This window comes from Xenopus laevis, chromosome 8L (assembly GCF_017654675.1).
Source record: "Xenopus laevis strain J_2021 chromosome 8L, Xenopus_laevis_v10.1, whole genome shotgun sequence".
NCBI classification, from domain to species: domain Eukaryota; kingdom Metazoa; phylum Chordata; class Amphibia; order Anura; family Pipidae; genus Xenopus; species Xenopus laevis.
The window spans coordinates 117,376,501-117,395,256 of record NC_054385.1 but is presented as its reverse complement, the minus strand read 5'-3'; the positions used below and the strand labels follow the sequence as shown (position 1 = coordinate 117,395,256).

The 18,756-nt window shown below is 39.4% G+C and overlaps 1 protein-coding gene across 1 annotated transcript; it reads right to left on the bottom strand.

The window, feature by feature from the left end:
* Positions 1-1,338: 1,338 nt before the first annotated feature.
* LOC108699574 (C-reactive protein-like) lies at positions 1,339-10,405 on the bottom strand. Its single transcript, XM_018231659.2, has 3 exons — positions 10,293-10,405; positions 4,443-4,501; positions 1,339-2,854 (listed from the first exon to the last, which is right to left on the bottom strand). Exons 2-3 carry the CDS (start codon positions 4,495-4,497, stop codon positions 2,175-2,177), a joined length of 735 nt encoding a protein of 244 aa, XP_018087148.1. The 5' UTR covers positions 4,498-4,501; positions 10,293-10,405; the 3' UTR covers positions 1,339-2,174.
* Positions 10,406-18,756: the final 8,351 nt, after the last annotated feature.

Below are 18,756 nucleotides of genomic sequence, written 5' to 3'. Positions count from 1 at the left end.
CCAACTGTGTGGAATGTGCCACCCAGGGGGGAGAACATGGAGTAACATCTTCCAGTAGATTCACAACACAAGTGCATAGCGTTGTTCTGTAAATCTATGGATGAATATTGCCCAGTAATAAAGTGGAGGCGATTTCACAATCGCAATGCACAATACAGCCACAGGGGGGCAGGCGAAGGGTTACAGAGGCTGACAGATATAATTGTAGAATTTCCCTCATTCACTTTTCATCCATCTCTTCGCTACAAGGGAAACGTTGGGATCAAATCCATCGACTTTATCTTTATGGTGTGCTGATGAATCCCTTATGTTGGCAGAGCTTAAATACAAAAATACAAATGTGCTGCTGATTCAGTTAATGACTATAAGAATGACTTGGATGATTTTTTGGACAGACATAATATCAAAGGCTATTGTGATACTAAGCTCTATAGTAAGTATAGATATGGGTATATAGAATTTATGGGAAAGTAGGGAGGGGTGTGTGTATGGATGCTGGGTTTTCATTTGGAGGGATTGAATTTGATGGACTTTGTCTTTTTTCAACCTGATTTAACTATGTAACTATGTAAATTAGTTAGATGCTGACTTCACAAATATCTAAAGCAGGGTTCCCCAGCCTTTTTTTTTTTTTTTTTACCCATGAGCCACATTCAAATGTAAAAAAAGTTGGGGAGCAACACAAGCATGAAGAAAGTCCCAGGGCATGCCCAATAAGGGCTGTGATTGGCTATTCGGAAGATCCTATGTAGACCTACAGGAGGTTCTACTTGGCAGTACACCAGGTTTTTATGCAGCCAAAACTTGCCTCCAAGCCAGGAATTCAACAATAAGCAGCTGCTTTGAGGCCACTGAGAAGCAACATCCAAGGGATTGATGAGCAACAAGTTGCTCATGAGTCACTGGTTGGAGACTAATGATGAGGGAGGGCATTTGGCCCCAGAATCAAAGTGATTCTTAAAGAAGAATTCAACCCGTTATTAAAAAAAAAACCTACCCTACATAGACCCCCCTCCTTCCTCCCCCCCATCCTACCCCGGGCAAAATTCCCGTAAGTCTTTACTTACCCCTCGGTGCAGATTCAGGGCTCGGAGTTCACGCCATCCATCGTCCAGGTTTTTGGTAATCTTGTGTCTTCTTCCGGCGCTTCAGCAATTTCCGTTTATTTCGGCGCATGCGCAGTTGACGCTAACCGGGAAATTGCGGGAAATACGCTGCACACATTCTGAGATTACCGAAGACCCGGAAGATGGCTGCTGTGACCTCCGATCCCTGAATCTGCACCAAGGGGTAAGTAAAAAGCTAGGGACATTTACCTGGGGTAGCAGCTAGGTTTGGGGGGAGGAGGGAGGGGGTCTATGTAGGGAAGGGGGGCAGGGTTTTTTTTAAATAGGGGTTGAATTCTTCTTTAACGGGGATAAAAAGTTCAGGCATTCAGACATTCATCAGGCATGGCCATACTCCAGCCTTCTAGTTGTTGGTGGGATGCTGGGACATTTAGAGGGTTTCTGTAGGACATATTTGATTTATGAAATCCCCACCCACACACACCAGATGAACCAGGGGTCTCTTCATCCCAAACATCAGCAATGGTTAAGACTAAATAAGCTCTTCTTTCCAGAAACAGTTCATGGCTCACAATCATTCGTTGGGAAGAAATCATTCCACCAGTTGTATCAAACCCGTTTTTCCATAGAGCACTAACGGTGCCAGGGTCGGCTCAAGGACAAGGCTGAGTGATCCCTGACACCCAAAACAGCTTTAAAGCCTTGTGGGGGAGTAAAGATTGCTGGGGATTTCACAGTGAAACAAACGGCCATCTTTAATAGTTTAGCAGGAGTTTTCCACTCAGCAGAAGAAGCAAGAGACAAGAAGCATGGGAAGATAAGGAGAGATGAAAAGTCTGGGTTAGTATATGTAGTGTTCAGTATAGATTTTTCTGCAATGATTTTACTGGCAACTCTGTGGTTAATGTGCTCATTCTCCATTTTCCCCAGTTATCTTATTGTCATGTTCTGGGTTAATGTGTCCATTGTCTCTTTTCTGTTCTGATTTTACTGGCACGCATGGATGATTGTGGCTAAAGGAGTCATGGCCTGAAACTTTTGCCACTGCACCATGCAAAGTGTTTTTTTGGGGGGGCCCAGTTTCACTTTGTCTTTAGGCCCTATATTTTATTGAAACAGCCGTGGATGGTGTGAGCTGCCAGACTCACTGCCATGTTTACTCTGGAGTTTGGGTTGAACAGTGACATTTCCATTAATAGTGTAGTTCAGCGACCTCCAGCTAATGACATTCCCATGTCTAAACCATTTATTTAGCAGAACCTTCCTTATGTTCACAGGAGACAAAACCCAATTCCACATATGGACATCACTTATTTCCCCTTGAAATGAAATTTGTGAATCCCACGTATTATAAAAAGGATCCTTCTTCTGACCCAGGGTGATACCGTCCTGGAGATCAATAGAAAAGCCTTCCTTCAGTACTGTGCGAGGGGAGACTTTTCCATTAACCCAAAGCTGTAGAACTCCAGTGTCAGAGTCCCAGGTCACACAGATGTGATTCCACTCCAGAGAATCAGCCTTTTCAGGAATGGACACCTGCGTATTGTTTATAACGATGCTGGAGAAACAGTACGGCAATTCTGAGTGACACGACATGGACTGGAGGACAAGAGACATTTTTATCTGTGAGTTTGGGGTGCCCACATTAAAAAAAGCATATCTTCTGCCAGTTGAGTAGCTCCTCAAGCAAACGGTGAGTTTATCTAAAGGCTCAGTCACCATTGGGGTCAGAACCACATAATCAGCAACAGAACTTCTGGGGAAGAGGAAGACACTTCTATCCATGTCTAGAGAGGAGCCAAACAAGAAAAATACACTTACAGAAAGCTTCGGCCAAAGTGGAAAACAAGCAGGGTAAATTCCAAAACGAGAAAAATGAAGGGGCAGATTTATCAAAGGTCAAGGTGAATTTTCGAATGAAAAAAATCGAATTTCAAACTATTTTTGTGTACCTCGACTAGGGAATAGTCCAAATTCGATTAGAATTTGCAAAAAATTCAACAATTCCAATTTCGAAACGTTTCATGTACCGTCTCTTTAAAAATTCGAATTCAACCATTCGCCATTTAAAACCTGCCGAATTGCTGTTGTAGACTATGGGGGACCTCCTAGATCCCATTTGGAGTCAATTGGTGGACTTTGAATAATCTAAGTTTATTTTGGGAAAAAAAATACGGACCTATTCAATCAAAAACGGACCTATTCGACCAAAAAACTGAATTTCGGTTGGTCTTTTTGAATTCGAATTTCAAAATTTTTTTAAATTCGAAATTTGACCCTTGATAAATATGCCCCTCAATGTTAAATAATAAAAAAAAACAATTCAAAGTATAGGCTCGGATTTCAAGTTATTTTTTAGGCATTCTTTTTGTAGTACCGGTATAGGATACATATACGCAAACCAGCTATCCAGAAAGTTCCGAATTACAGAAAGACCGTCTCCAAATAACCCAGATTTTTTAAAAATGATTTCTTTTTTTTCTGTGACAATCTAATCAAATCTAATCCCAACTAAAATATAATTAATCCTTATTGGAAGCAAAACCAGCCTATTGGGTTTATTTAATGTTTATATGATTTTCTAGTAGACTCAAGGTATAAAGATCCAAATTACAAAAAGATCAGTTATCTGGAAAGCCAGGTGACCTTTTATATTTTGATTACAGGTACACAAGTTAGGGACCACCGTATGGGGTTTTACCTTGACGTGGTATGGTGGCTTATCAACTTTATGATCATAACTTTGTAACAAAAAACCTGTTTTTCTTTTTTAAATACATGCACTTGCATATTCATTGAATTATTTAGACAGGGGATTATTGTACTTAAATATGTTTTTATTTGGCCTTAGGAGTGCACCCACAACCCTCCTTTTTTGTTCTAGTTTGTATAAAGTCACCATCAATTACGTTTGCTTTTAAAGCGATACTGACACTAAGGGGCAGATTTATCAAAGGTAGAAGGGAAAATCTGAATTTAAAAAATTCGAATTTCGGTCTTTTTTTGTGTACTTCGACTAGGGAATAGTTCAAATTCAAAAAAAAAAATAGAATTTTGAAAAATTCTTTAAAAATTCGACTTCGACCATTCGCCATCTAAAACCTGTCGAATTGCTGTTTTAGCCTATGAGGGACCTCCTAGAACCTATCTGGAGTCAATTGGTGGACTTTGAAAAATCAAAGGTTTTTTTTGGAAAACTTAGAAACGAATTCAATCTGTTACTTCGATATGATTGATTAGACCAAAATAAAACTTCAACTTTATTTCAGTTGGTCTTTTTGAATTCGGATTTTGAAGTTTTTCAAATTCGGCCCTTGATTAAATCTGCCCCTTTGTGTTTATAACTGGGAGGATTTGCTGTTTTTTTTTATTTACCTTCTCGTGCCATGGATCCAGCAATGAGCAAAAGCCAAAGAACTCGCATCTCCATGTTCCTAAATAAAAAAAAAATGAACTGTGAATTTCAAAACATCATATCTCTCCAAATAGGCTTTGGAATGTGGGACATATTAACAAAGGATTTACATTAACCCGCTTGAAAATGTTTACGTGTTTTTTCGGAGAACATTGAATTAAATAGAATAAATGGTGTGTAGCCCTGCTCCTACAATCAAGTGATATAACATAGTCTAAAGGAAAAATAATAATAATGTGGTCTCATTGAAAAAAAGACCCCAAGTCCAAGAGTTGACAAAATTTGGAAATTACAATGTAAACTAGAATAGACCCAATACTAGTAATGCAGTAGCCAGTAATTATAAGTAATTATAAGTAATTATAAAAAATTAGGACATGTGAACGCGTTTCATGCCAAATGGGCCCTTACTCATAGTCTAATGGCCAGATCCCTGTACACCCTTTTTAAAGGGGGGTTGACCAATCAACATAGAATACATCACACAAGACTTTATCCAATCAGAGAAAAGTACATCAAACAAGCCCTGAACCAATGACAAATCCAGTGAATAAACAGCAACCAATGAAAATAAATAAAAACACAAGCATAAATCATTCATTGGTATAAGCTATAAAAATGTTTATCCCACAAAGATAAACATAAAAAAAACAAAAAAAAAAAGAGAAAATTGAATCTCATTTTGGATTTTTTGACACCTATCAACAGAAATCTCATTTGCGTCAATATGAAGACAGGTCTCTGCAAAAAAAATGCGAAGGGGTTGTTCACCTTTGAGTTAACTTTTAGTATGATGTATTATTATATTTGAGTTATATTCTGAGATCAGATTTGTAATTGATTTGTATTATTAGTGCTTTTTGAGTTATTTAGCTTTTTATTCAGCAGCTCTACAGTTTGCAATGTCAGTGATCTGGTTGCTAGGGTGCAAATTAATATGAATAGGAGAGGCCTGAATAGAAAGATGAATATTAAAAAGTAGCAATAACAATACATTTGTAGCATTACAGAGCATTTGTTTTATGGGGTCAGAGAACCCCATTTGAAAGCTGGAAAGAGGCAGAAGCAGAAGGCATATCATTCAAAAACTATACAAAATAAATAATGAAAACCAATTAAAAAGTTGCTTAGAATTAGCCATGCTGTAACATACTAAAAGTTAACATAAAGGTGACCCATCCCTTTAAATTAATTACAATGATTTTATGAATCGTCAAGTTTCAAACCCTGGCCTGTGAATTGTCAGGCTGCTGTGTCTTTCCCTTGAGCCACTAGGGGCTTTTGGAACTGAGTGCAGCCAATACTCTACTTAAAAGGGTGGTTCACCTTTACATTAACTTTTAGTATAGAATGGCCAATTCTAAGCAACTTTTCAATTTCATTCTTTATTGTTTTTTCATTATTTGCCTTCTTCCTTTGACTCTTTCAAACCGTTTTTTATAAGGTGAAGCCTTCTGATGTATGGTGTATTATCCTGCTTTTTTTTTTACAAAGTGTAATAAATATGCCCCTAAAACTTAACTCAAAGGCGCACAACCCATTAACCATATCCTCTCTCTGCTACTTTCACAGTCACCTCTAATTCTTGTTAAGGCCAGGCCAGATCTAGTAATCTAGCCCCTATATAAGGGCTCTTACTGACGAGCTGTAGTCACACAGGCGCGTGTAGGCGCCGAATGCAGGAAAAATGCAGCATGTTGCGTCTCAACCTGCGTTTGGCGCCTACACGCGCCTGTGTGAGTACAGCCCCATTGGAAAAAACGTAATGCGTCTATTCCTGCGCTCCCCTGCGGCTGAACGCAGAAAAACAGAACGCAGGGGAGCACAACTTCAGCCGCTCGTCAGTAAGAGCACTTAACCAATGCCTGTCTGCTAACTATTGCTGGATCATTGACTCATTTTAGCGCTCTAGCCACTATGCCTGGTTCCTGATTGCCTGGTTCCTCCTCGTTACCCAGTCCTACCACCCATGCTTCTTATTTGATTTCCTGGTTTGTCACCTGGTCTGTATACAGAGACTTGTTGCTGCCTGCTCCTGACCACTGGATTGTTTTACAGACTTGTCTTCAGGTTGTACCCTGTATCACTCAGCATTAACTTTTGATTTCTTCATTGTCACCTGTTTCAGTTTCACATTAAATCCAGTTCTGAGTATAACTAAGTATTCTTCTAACACCAAATATGGGAACACCACATTGCCAAGCCCCAGGCTCCAACCCGCTAACCCTATTCGAGACAATCATGAATTAAAACATGAAAACTTAGGTGGGATACTTTTTATAGGTACAGATCTGGGACCTGTTATCCAGAATGCTTGGGACCTAGTGTACATGTATAGGATCCCTTATCCGGAAATCCGGTATCCAGAAAACTCAGAATTACCGAATGGCTGTCTCCCATAGACGCCATTTTATCCAAATAATCCAAATTTTTTAAAAATTATTTCCTTTTTCTCTGTAATAATAAAACAGTAGCTTGTACTTGATCCCAACTAAGATATAATTAATCCTTATTGGAAGCAAAATCAGCCTATTGGGTTTATTTAATGTTTATATGAATTGCTAGAAGACTTAAGGCATGAAGACCCAAATTACAGAAAGATCCGTTATCCGGAAACCCCCAGGTCCCGAGCATTCTGGATAACCGGTCCCATACCTGTACTAGAAAACGTAAACATTAAATAAACCCAATAGGCTGGTTCTGCTTCCAATAAGGATTAATTATATCTTAGATGGGATCAAGTACAAGTCACTGTTTTATTATTACAGAGAAAAAGGAAATCATTTAAAAAAATGTTTAATTATTTGCATAAAATGGAGTCTCTGGGAGGCGGCCTTTCTGTAATTCAGAACTTTCTGGATAACTGGTTTCCGGATAACGGATCCCATACCTGTACTAGAAAAAAAAAATATTTTTTAATATAGTTTTTTCAATTAATATAATTTTCCGGCTTCCGCAGGTAAAGATTAATTAGGTGTGTCATGCTAACAATGCAATTGCCACCCCCACTATTGATCTATATAGTCCTTCAATAAACATGTCCTCTCACAAGCGCCTTTTCTCCAGAGAAAAGAGGTCCAATCTTGACAGACTTTAAGGGTAGTGATGGGCGAATTTGCGGCGTTTTCGCTAAACGGCGAAAAATTCGCGAAATGGCGCCGGCGTCTCGTTTTTGATGCCGGCGCCCGTTTTTTTACGCCGGCGCCCATTTTTGCCGTGAATTTTCGCCGGCATTTCGAATTTATTCGCTGGCGGCGAATCGCGCAAATTTGCCGCAAATTCGTGCCTGGCGAATAAATTCGCCCATCACTATTTAAGGGGCACATTTACTATGGGTCAAATATTGAGGGTTAATTAACCCTCGATATTCGGCCATCAAAGTTAAATCTGAAGTCGAAGGATTTACCGCAATTCTTTCAATCGAACGATCGAAGGAAAAATCGAACGATTCAAAGGATTTCAATCCATCGATCGAACAATTTTCCTTCGATCACAAATGGGGACCTTCCCCATAGGCTAACATTGATGCTCGGTAGGTTTTAGGTGGCGAAGTAGTTGGTCAAAGTTTTTTTAAAGAGACAGTACTTCGACTATCGAATGGTCGAATAGTCAAACGATTTTTAGTTTGAATCATTCGATTCGAAGGTTGAAGTAGCCAAAAAAATACTTCGAAATTCTTCACTAGAGCTAAGTAAATGTGCCCCTAATTCTTGCATCTACATAACCAGTTTAGTTGCACTTAGTCTCTGCACTCTCTCCAACTCATTTATATTCTTCTAAAGGACTGGAGTCCAAATCTGCACTGTATACTCCAGATGAGGCCTCACATGGGAGATTTATTGAGAAAAAATCTGTTTTCCTCCCTTGAGTTATGACCATATCTATATACAAGTGAGTATTTTATTAATTATAGTTTTTTATCCATCCTTCTTAGTTAAAGAGGCCCCCAACACACTCTCATTTAGCACTCATATTATTTGGGCACATGATATTTTGTTGAACCTCATTTGCCAGTTGCAGCCCCATTCTCCAATTTATTCCAATCTCTCTGTTTTCTGACCCAACAGCTATTTACATACAGTTAAGGGGCACATTTACTCAGCTCGAGTGAAGGAATAGAATAAAAAATACTTTTAATTTCGAAGTTTTTTTTGGCTACTTCGACCTTCGACTTCGAATCGAACGATTCAAACTAAAAATCGTTCGATAGAAGGAAAATCGTTTGATTGATGGATTAAAATCCTTCGAATCGTTCGATTCGAAGGATTTAATCGTTCGATCGAACGATTATTCCTTCAATCAAAGGAATAGCGATAAATCCTTCGACTTCGATATTCGAAGTCGAAGGATTTAACTTCGAGGGTCGAATATCGAGGGTTAATTAACCCTCGATATTCGACAATTAGTAAATGTGCCCCAAAATCTCTAAACAATTGTTGGCTGCTCTACTTGTAAATTGTAATTGGTTCACTGAGCTGTGCTTATTTTTATCATTTTATGTGAACAGGAAACAGTTTAAAATAGAGTAAATTATTGTGAAAGAAACGTCACAAAATGTTTCTTACTTGGTGATTTATTAAATGCTGGGAAACTGAAATTTTTTTTTTTTTTTTAACTTAAGATCCCTGGAATGAATCAAAATAAACCATTTTCCTTACTATATATAACAGGATTTAGGATTTGTTTTACTCTTTACAGCAATGTCCTTTTCATGTATGTTAGATTGACATAACTATGTTTTAATAAAATGCATGTTAATTCTTTCCAACCGTAATGCTAACCTTTCCATTAAATTATGAATTCATTATTTTCCTTTTTTTCCTCTTTGCTTGTTCACAAGGGGACTATACAGACAGGCATTTTAAAGACTTTCTATTTTCCTTCTGTGTTTGACCCTGGAAAATAAAATCTGTCCCACTTAATAAGTTGCAGCGACGCTTTTCTAAAAAGTTTGTACATCTAAAATTGTGTTACTTTCTTGTTGGGTCTGCAATATATTATCAAAGGAGATCAATGAAGGTTCCCACTGGTGAAAGGCATTAACCATCTCCCAAGAAGTTTCACTTTGCCGTAAATTCACAGAAATGCATTTTTTTGATACAATTTTTTCCATCCATTGGAGCCTATAGGCGGCATTTTCATGGCGACACTTGGCTACAAGTCCCAAGCACTACACTATTCATTAATGGGACATTCACATACCTTGGCTCTTGAAGGCATTTATAAGGGCTCTTACTGACGAGCGTTTTTACCTGCGCTCCCCTGCGTTCCGTTTTTCTGCGTTCAGCTGCAGGGGAGCGCAGGAATAGACGCAATACATTTTTTCCAATGGGGCTGTACTCACACAGGCGCGTGTAGGCGCCGAACGCAGGAAAAATGCAGCATGTTGCGTCTCAACCTGCGTTCGGCGCCTACATGCGCCTGTGTGAGTACAGCCCCATTGGGAAAAAATGTAATGCGTCTATTCCTGCGCTCCCCTGCGGCTGAACGCAGAAAAACAGAACGCAGGGGAGCGCAGGTAAAAACGCTTGTCAGTAAGAGCCCTAAGGCTCATTCCCTATGACTGTGTTTCATTGCTTTATATGAGCTAATCTCAAGAACAACGATAAACTAATTTCAAGACTAAAAAAATATGAAAGTATTTAAAGCAAAATCAAAGATCAGTTTAGAAATAACATGGTTATTAAATCTGTTTTTGTTACGTAGTGTTGCTGCACGACAAATCCCAGCATTCAAATTAAAATTTTACATTTATTATGGGAATCAAAACATTAAGCCAAATCAATTAACACATAAAAGTTTCTATTTACCTGGTATATTAGTGAGTGAGGATCCTGTTTGAGGAGTAGGAAGGAATGGCTGTATCCTTGTTGGAATCCCGGAGGACTGATTATGGGAACACAGGCTCCTTTTCATAAACTCTGTGCTCCCTATTTATGGGAATTGTAAAATATGTAGTTTATATCCAGCATTTGAAACATTTCCCAGAAGTCTTTAGTTTATGGATGGAGTCAGTTTTAATGATGCTTTATGATGATGTGCAACAGAAGAGGAAATTGCAATGTGAAAAGGAAATAAAAAAAAAAAGGATGTTGCTGTCTGTTGAGGCAGATGCACTCACACCTGCTAAATGAAGAGCACTGATAAATAAGTTCCTTGATATTGTATTTTAATGTGAAATTGACTCCTGGGCGAATTTGTGGCGAAAAATGAGCGAATTTCCCGTGAAATTCGCAAAACGGCGAAAAATTCACAAAAATGGCGCTGGTCCGTTTATGACGCTGGCGTCCGTTTTTTGGATTCCAATGTCCGTTTTTTTGGATGCCGACGCAGGTGAATTTTTGCCAGCGAATTTTTGTGTCCGTTTCGTGAATTTATTCGCCAGCGGTGAATCGCGCAAATTCAAGCCTGGCGTATAAATTCGCCCATCACTAATCATATTCATAGGGAAACGAGTAGCTTGTAAGAGTTAATCAGTCTTTTATTATGTATGTATGTATGTATACTCACCTATCAATGATCAGTCATTTCGGAATTATGGTAGACTTCTAAAAGATATGTTGCTGCTTTTTAAAGGGTTTGTTCACCTTGGAGTTAACGTTTGGTATGATGAAAAGATTGATATTCCGAGACTTGTATTATTTGTAGTTTTTGAGTTATTTAGCTTTTTATTTAGCAGCTCTCCAGTTTGGAATTTCAGCAATCTGGATGCTAGGGTCCAAATTACCCTAGCAACCATGCATGGATTGGCATAGACTGGAACAAGAATAGGAGAGACCTGAATAGAAAGACGAGTAATCAAAAGCAGAAATAACAATATGTTTGATGCTTTACAGAGCATTTGTTTTTTTAGTTGGGGTCAGTGACAGTGAAAGCTGGAAAGAGTCCGAAGAAAAGGGCAAATAATTAAAAAACTAGTAAAAATAATGAAGACCAGTATAAAGGTTGCTTAGAAATGGCCATCCTATAACATTATAAAAGTTAACTTAAGGTGAACCACCTCTTTAAAGAGATGTTAGGGTATGCCCATTTATTAAAGGCACTTGCATCAACATACAGTTCCATATAGTTGTGGTTGGCTCCACTACTATCCTCTGCCAAATCCAAGGGTTTACACAGCGCCTTGGGTCAATAGGTCTCAAATGTCACCACAAACACCAGTCTTGACTTACGTATTTGTGTTAAGTTTGATGTATTAGATGCAATTAGACAAAGTAAAAAGGTGAGACATATTGTACATTGAGCTATTAAAAATGCCTTACCCTTTAAACAAAACAGGGATTGTTTGTCCATATATTGCAATATATTTAAGCTGGCCAACTACATCAAAGTCATCCCATATCTGGCCAGTCCTATGCTCAATTTTTATCTGATTCATTAAAAATTCTATTACTTCATTATATATTTTACACGCAATTGAGTCCGGAGCAACTTCCCTGGTGACGGCAACAATGGTGGAAATCTGGGAGAAATGTTGCATTGTGGCTAAAGAACATGGCGATTGCATTGATAAATTGTAATTTACACATCATGATTGCAGAGGTAAGTGACCCCTAAATTCTGGAGCACTTGGTGGCTCTGTTTCTCTTTCACTTGGTAACAATCACTGTAAGGATGTAAGGACTATGTCACCACCAAATATGCTTTACTTCTTTGTCAAATGTATTAGCCTTATATTGTCTTTTATATGTTGCTTCTCCTTATAGCAAATATGGAGTTGGAAGAATCCCTGTTAGGTTCACAGTTGCTGATTTACCAAATGATTGGTGATACCAAAAATAAAGAACAACACTGGAAGCTTAACTGCAGTTTACTGGTTTTACAAAAAAAACAATTACCATTTTACTTATGTAGCCAACAGACATAACCTCCACTGTTAACATTCACAGCAGTGTCTGAACAGTGTGCATATAATATTACTTGATATAGCCATATACTATATAGACACAATACATAACATGCTTAATAACTCACGGAATAGCAGTTAGCTTCTATTTCTTATTTCACTTAGGAAGAATTATAGATAACCCCTTTTCTTTCATTAACATATAACAATGTTCAACATTTTAATAATACAAAGTAATCCTAAAATATCTTAACAGAACCTGTGCCTACAACTTTAATATAAGAGGACAAACTGCATTAAATACTGGATTATATATTTGCATCATCACCCAGGAGCCCACTTAGTACAGTCACTTGGGTTGCGGGACCTGAATCGAATGGTTGTAAGAGGTTCCGGTTATGAGATGAGAACAGCAGGGGTTTGTGGCAGTCTTTGTGACAGAAGGAGGCACTTAATAAGTGTGGTGTCCACAATGAGTTCTTAAACCTAGTGCCTAGCAAACTTTAGTGTCCATTGAAGACTTTGGCAAAAGAATTGCTAAACTTGTCTCTGGGTAATTGGCACATTAACTGGTTCCAAGATGGGGCCATCTGAGAAGAAAAGGAAAGGATGCTGCTGGGAGGACAGTTCAAAGTTCTGGCCAGAACTGACTAAAATGCATGCATGCAAAAGAGATTAGAAGAAACCTTTATCTCATTGGACAACAAGGGTTAATGATTCCTTGATAATGTGAAGACTTGGGGTACAAGCTGGTACAGTTGCTCACCTATTATCTGGACCCATCAGGATTAGTATTCCACAGCTGCCTGAAATAATCCTCTGTCCATTGCCTGCTTCTGGTGCTGGAGGCCTCTCAGCTCTTTTACCAATGCAGTTCAATTCTGCTGCTCAGCTATTCCGGCTCTGCTCCTTTCCCTGCACAGAAACTTGTTTGCTTGTCTTTGCACTGCTGCAGTCCTGCTACCTGGTCCAGACAGTCCCTCTCTCAGGTACCTGTAACTCCTTTTATACCCTCTCAGGTCTCCAGTCACTGCTGTATCACTTCCTTTGCATGTGCTGGTCCTCAGTCTGTCCATGTGCCTCTCATCTGCTGATCACATGCAGCCTCCACAGCACTAATACTGCTCTTCCCAATGTTCAGTTTGCATTTTATAGGATGGCATGTTATACAGTACATTATTCAGTACATTTCCTGGATTAAGGCTCTGAAATATATCTGCCATTACCCACTGCTGTTCTTTACTAGGCATTAGAAAATGAAAATATGTCACAAATAACTTATAATGTCTGCTTAACATTGCATGTTAAAATATACACCATTTCTGACTACAATACTGACATTTTCCTTATGTACAGTAGCTTTATCAAACAGATTTAAAAGGTAAATATACAATGGTTACATACAGATACATACTATTTGCTTTATGTTTGGCATGAGTAACACAACCTACCCCTTACATTCCTCCCTTGTTTTCCTTTGTAGTCCTCTACAAGGAACAAACAGCTCAATCCTGGTATCTGAGAGGCAATTGACCTCTGGTGCTTCTTTCAGGGTATCGGTTTTCATTTTCATTGGGTTGGCTCATGTCTGTTATGTTATAGTTAGTATCTCTGCTTTCTGTTTGGCTAAATAAATCAGTTGGCTCTTCACTCCATTGAGAAGATGCTGTTCCTTCTACACCTGCTGAATCTGTTCCCCAACTCCTTTCAAAAGAAGGTGAATAATCCTGATCAGCCGGAGTCATAGGTATACCATACCAGAGGACAGGTACTTTACTCGGCTGTGTATCATGTGAAGTTGTGATTGGTTCAGATGTAGTTTCTGGTGTAAAGATACATGGTCTTAAAAGATTGCGATGGACCATTCTTTTTGGTCCACATCTGACCTCAGACTGGATTTCAAAAATGGGTATTCTTACATCAGGTTGTCGAACTATTACATATGGTTCCTTCTCCCATTTAGGCACAAGCTTTCCCTTGCGTTGCTCAGCTTTATTACGGACTAATACTCTATCACCCACACGAAGAGGCGGTGCCCGCTTTTTGCTGTGGGCATCCCAGCTGTGTTTCTGTAATGTTTGAGCCACCACCCTATGTGCTTCCTCTAATTTTTGTTTGTGGAGTTGCACCCACGTATTAGGGACAACATGGCATTCTGGTTCTGGTCTATCTAGAAGCAAGTCAATTGGAGTTCGCCCATTTCTACCAAACATCATAAAAAATGGGGTATATCCAGTTGTTCTATGAATGGTGTTATTATAGATCCAGCAAAGTTCTTTGACATAATCAGGCCATCTCTCCTGATGCTGTTCCTCTAATGTCCTCAGCATTCCCAAGAGTGTTCTATTAAAACGCTCACAGATTCCATTCCCTTCAGGGTGATAGGGAGTAGTGCGTGATTTACGAATCTGATAGAGACAACATAGTTCTTCAATTAATTTTGATTCAAATGCAGGACCCTGGTCTGAATGGAACCTACGGGGACATCCATAAACCTGAATGAAATCTTTCCATAAGATCTGTGCTGTAGTTACAGCCGTTTGATCTTTGGTGGGGATTACAACTGCTAGCTTGCTGAAATGGTCGGTTAAAACAAGAGCGTATCGATATCCACCTGGTGACTCTTGTATGGTCAGATAGTCCATGGCAACTAGGTCAAGTGGTGAATTAGAAACAATTGGTACTATCTGAGCCTTCTGCTCTGGGCTTTTGTGAATTGCACAAGTAGGACATTTACGGCAGACCTCATCTACACAGCGACCCAGATTGGGATAGTAATAGTATCTGGCTGCCTGCTCTGTAATCTTTTCAGTTCCTAGATGCCCATGTATATTATGCAGAAGAGTCAATATACTGGTTACCTCTTGCTTAGGTAGAACAAGTTGCCAAACTTCTTGCTGATTCCTGATGTCATAGTACTTCCTATACAAGATACCATGATGTTCATAGAGTCTATCCCATTGTCTAAGTAAGGCCTGACCTTCATGCGAAAGCTTAATTCTCTCTCTTCTGGAAGGTTTTTTTCTATTTTGAAGGAATGCTCTTATCTTGCATATATTTTCATCCTGAAATTGTAGTTTCCTCCATTCTGCTTGGGTATGCATCTCAGACGTAGAATGGGTATTTTGTATAAAACATGTGGTACCAAGGTAATATGCGGGAGCATTGACTGGGGGTAACTCAATACATTCTCTTTCAACATCAAGTTCTCCAACAGGTGTATCACACGGGTGTCGAGACAAAGCATCTGCATTGGTATTGCTCTTTCCTGGACGATATTTTATTACAAAATTGAATCTAGCTAAACGAGCTACCCAGCGTTGTTCTAAAGCCCCTAGCTTGGCAGTTTGCAAATAAGCTAATGGGTTATTGTCTGTCAAAACCTCAAATGTGCTGTTAATTAAGTATTCAGAAAATTTCTCCGTTACAGCCCATACTACCGCTAATAGTTCAAGCTTAAAAGAACTGTAGTTTTCAGCATTGCGCTCTGATGGCCTTAAACTGCGACTGGCATAGGCAATAACCCTTTCTTGTCCATCCTGTTTTTGAGATAGTACTGCACCCAATCCCTGAAGACTTCCATCTGTATACACCAAGAATGGTAAGTGATAGTTGGCATATGCTAGAACTGGAGCTGAAACTAATTCTTGTTTCAGAGCAAGGAAGGATTTTTGTTGTGTCTCCTTCCATTCAGCAGAAATATCTACTACCTTTTGGTTCTTCTTATTAGTTCCAGGATATCCACATAATAATTGGTGCAAAGGGGCAGCAATCTGGGCAAAATGCTTTATAAAACGTCGATAATATCCCACCAATCCTAGAAATGACCTCAATTCAGTCACAGTCTTGGGTATCATCCACTCTTGAACTGCTCGTACTTTTTCTGGATCTGGGGTAACCCCTTGAGCACTGACTACATGACCCAGATAGGCTATCTTGGTTTGAAACAGGTGACATTTCCGTGGTTTTAATTTTAGACCATATTGGTGAAGCCTATGGAAAACCTTTTTTAGGTGCTCCAAATGTTCATCAAAGCTTTTTGAAAAGATGATAATATCATCCAAATAGATTAAAACAGATTCAAAATTCTGATCCCCAAGGCATCGTTCCATGAGCCTCTGGAATGTGCCTGGAGCATTTGTTAATCCAAAAGGCATTCTATTGAATTCATAAAGCCCCATGGGGGTCACAAAGGCTGTCTTTTCTTTATCATCCTCTTTTACTGCTACCTGCCAGTAACCACTGGCCAAATCAAGTGTGGAAAAGTACTGAGCTTGAGAGAGGGCCATCAGAGATTCGTCCACTCTAGGAAGGGGGTATGCATCCCTATGAGTACATGAATTTAATTTCCGATAGTCGACACAGAAGCGCAAACTCCCATCTTTCTTTCTCACTAAAACAATTGGTGCCGCCCATGGACTTTTACTTTCTCGGATTACATGGGTGTCCAACATTTTCTTAATAAGAACTTTTACTTCTTGATATAGAGGAGGGGGAATGTGTCGATATCGCTCCCGAATAGGGGCAGCCTCAGAAGTATGAATAGGATGAGTTATGGCTGTTGTAAATCCGTAATCATCATCATGTCTGGAGAAAATAGAGATATTCTGCCGCAGTAGTTCATTTACTGCCTGTAGCTTATTAGGTTCCAAGATGTTCTCTTGAATTTTAACATCCTTAATTATGTGCTCTATTTCTTGTTCAGTCAGATTACTGCTGGAATCAAAACCAACATTATCAGCAGTTTCTAATAGTTGCTGAAGAGTCCATGCTTCCAAGGTTGGTCCTTCCTCTATCACAATTTGGTGGGGTATAATTGGATGTACTTCAGCAATTATGATGTTACGTGGTAAACGAACAGTTCCTTCACCCAAATTTGTCAAACGGACAAACACCTTTCCATCTTTTACTGTATTAAGCGAACGAGCTACTACCACTTCCCCTTTTATTGCTGATAGATTTGATGGTTCCACCATAACCACTGCCTGGCGCAATACTCTATAACTTCCTACCTGCAGTGGAATAACCAATTCATGTCTTGAAGGAATTTCTATGATTTTTCTGAAGGGGGTTCGCACTACTCCAATTTTACCTGTAGAGTTCTGTAGGCACTGCTGCTGGCTGCAAGATTTTTTAAGTCGATGTAATAACTGTTGTTCTGGAACATGTTTGGTCACCAGCTGCCAGTACTGATGGCCATGATTTTTGAAGAGGATACTATCTATATCTTGCAGAATATTCATACCCAAGACAACTGGCACATCAGATGGAGTTGCATCCTGCACTAGAATAATACCTTTGTTCTGCAATTGTTGCCCAAAAATTGTTACATCGCACCAGATAAGCCCTGCCACTGGAATTGGTAGATTATTAGCAGCTCTTAGTTTAATATTTGGCAAAAGGCTGGTAGCTGTCCCTGGTAAGTGTTCAGAGAAATAGTCTAGTGTCATTGTAGAAACTTGTGAGCCAGTATCAATTAAACAGTTAACTTTTTGTCCTCCTATTATTGCCATAACATAGGGGCATTCCCCAGCTACTTTCCCAAATCTGTTCATGGGACCTTTTTCAATAACCCCCACTGTTTGGCCCTCAACAGCAGGATCAGTCAGTTTAAAGATGAGTTCCCTGATTCAGGTAATGCCTTGGGGCATGTTCGGGCCAGATGCCCTAAATCTCCACACTCCCAACAATGTCGGGGGTTGTTCCCAGATTGGAATTTGTATCTATTTGCAGGCTTTGCCCCATATCGGACTGGGACATTCACTTCCCTTCTTAGGTCAGCAACTTCTCTCTTCAGTGCCAAAACACTTTCTTGTAATCCTTTCACAAGTCCTTCTAAAGCATTACTGGGAGGTGCTGTAATAGATGCCTGAGATGGCTGCATTGTCATTTGTTGCATAACTGTATAGGCCCCAATATCATCTTCCTGCACCCTCTCTATGGCCTCTTTTTGCATTTTAAGGAATGTGAGGTCAGGCTGAGCCCTGACTCTCTCTTTTAAGGCTTGTTTTAAGGGAACACTGCGTAGCCCAGCTACAAATTGGTCTCGTAGCAATCTATCCTCTTCCCCTAGGCCACGGTTTTCCTTCCTTCTTAATTTCTCCCAAATTTCTTGTAATGCTAGAGCAAATTGTTGCAGTGACTCCCCTTCCCTTTGAGCCCGAGTAAAAAGTTTTTTTCTCAAAGCAGTTGCTGATGTTGTATCACCATACAATGTTTCAAGATGCCCTATAATCTCTCCAAGAGTACCCCGATCCTCTTCTGGAATAAGAAGCACTGTTTTCCTTGCATCTCCTTCAAGTGAATTCAGTGCTAAATCTGCATGAAACTCAGTTGGTAGCCGGTATAAACGGGCTGTACTTTTCAATTGTTCTGCCCATTCACTGATATCCATATTAGTACCGCTGAACTTTGTCACTCCAATCATA

Coding starts and splice junctions, on each gene's coding strand:
- LOC108699574 (XM_018231659.2), bottom strand. CDS start 4,497: ATGGAGATGCGAGTTCTTTGGCTTTTGCTCATTGCTGGATCCATGGCA. Junction 2,855..4,442: donor TGGATCCATGGCACGAGAAG/GTAAATAAAAAA, acceptor GCTCCTCTCTAG/ACATGGATAGAAGTGTCTTC.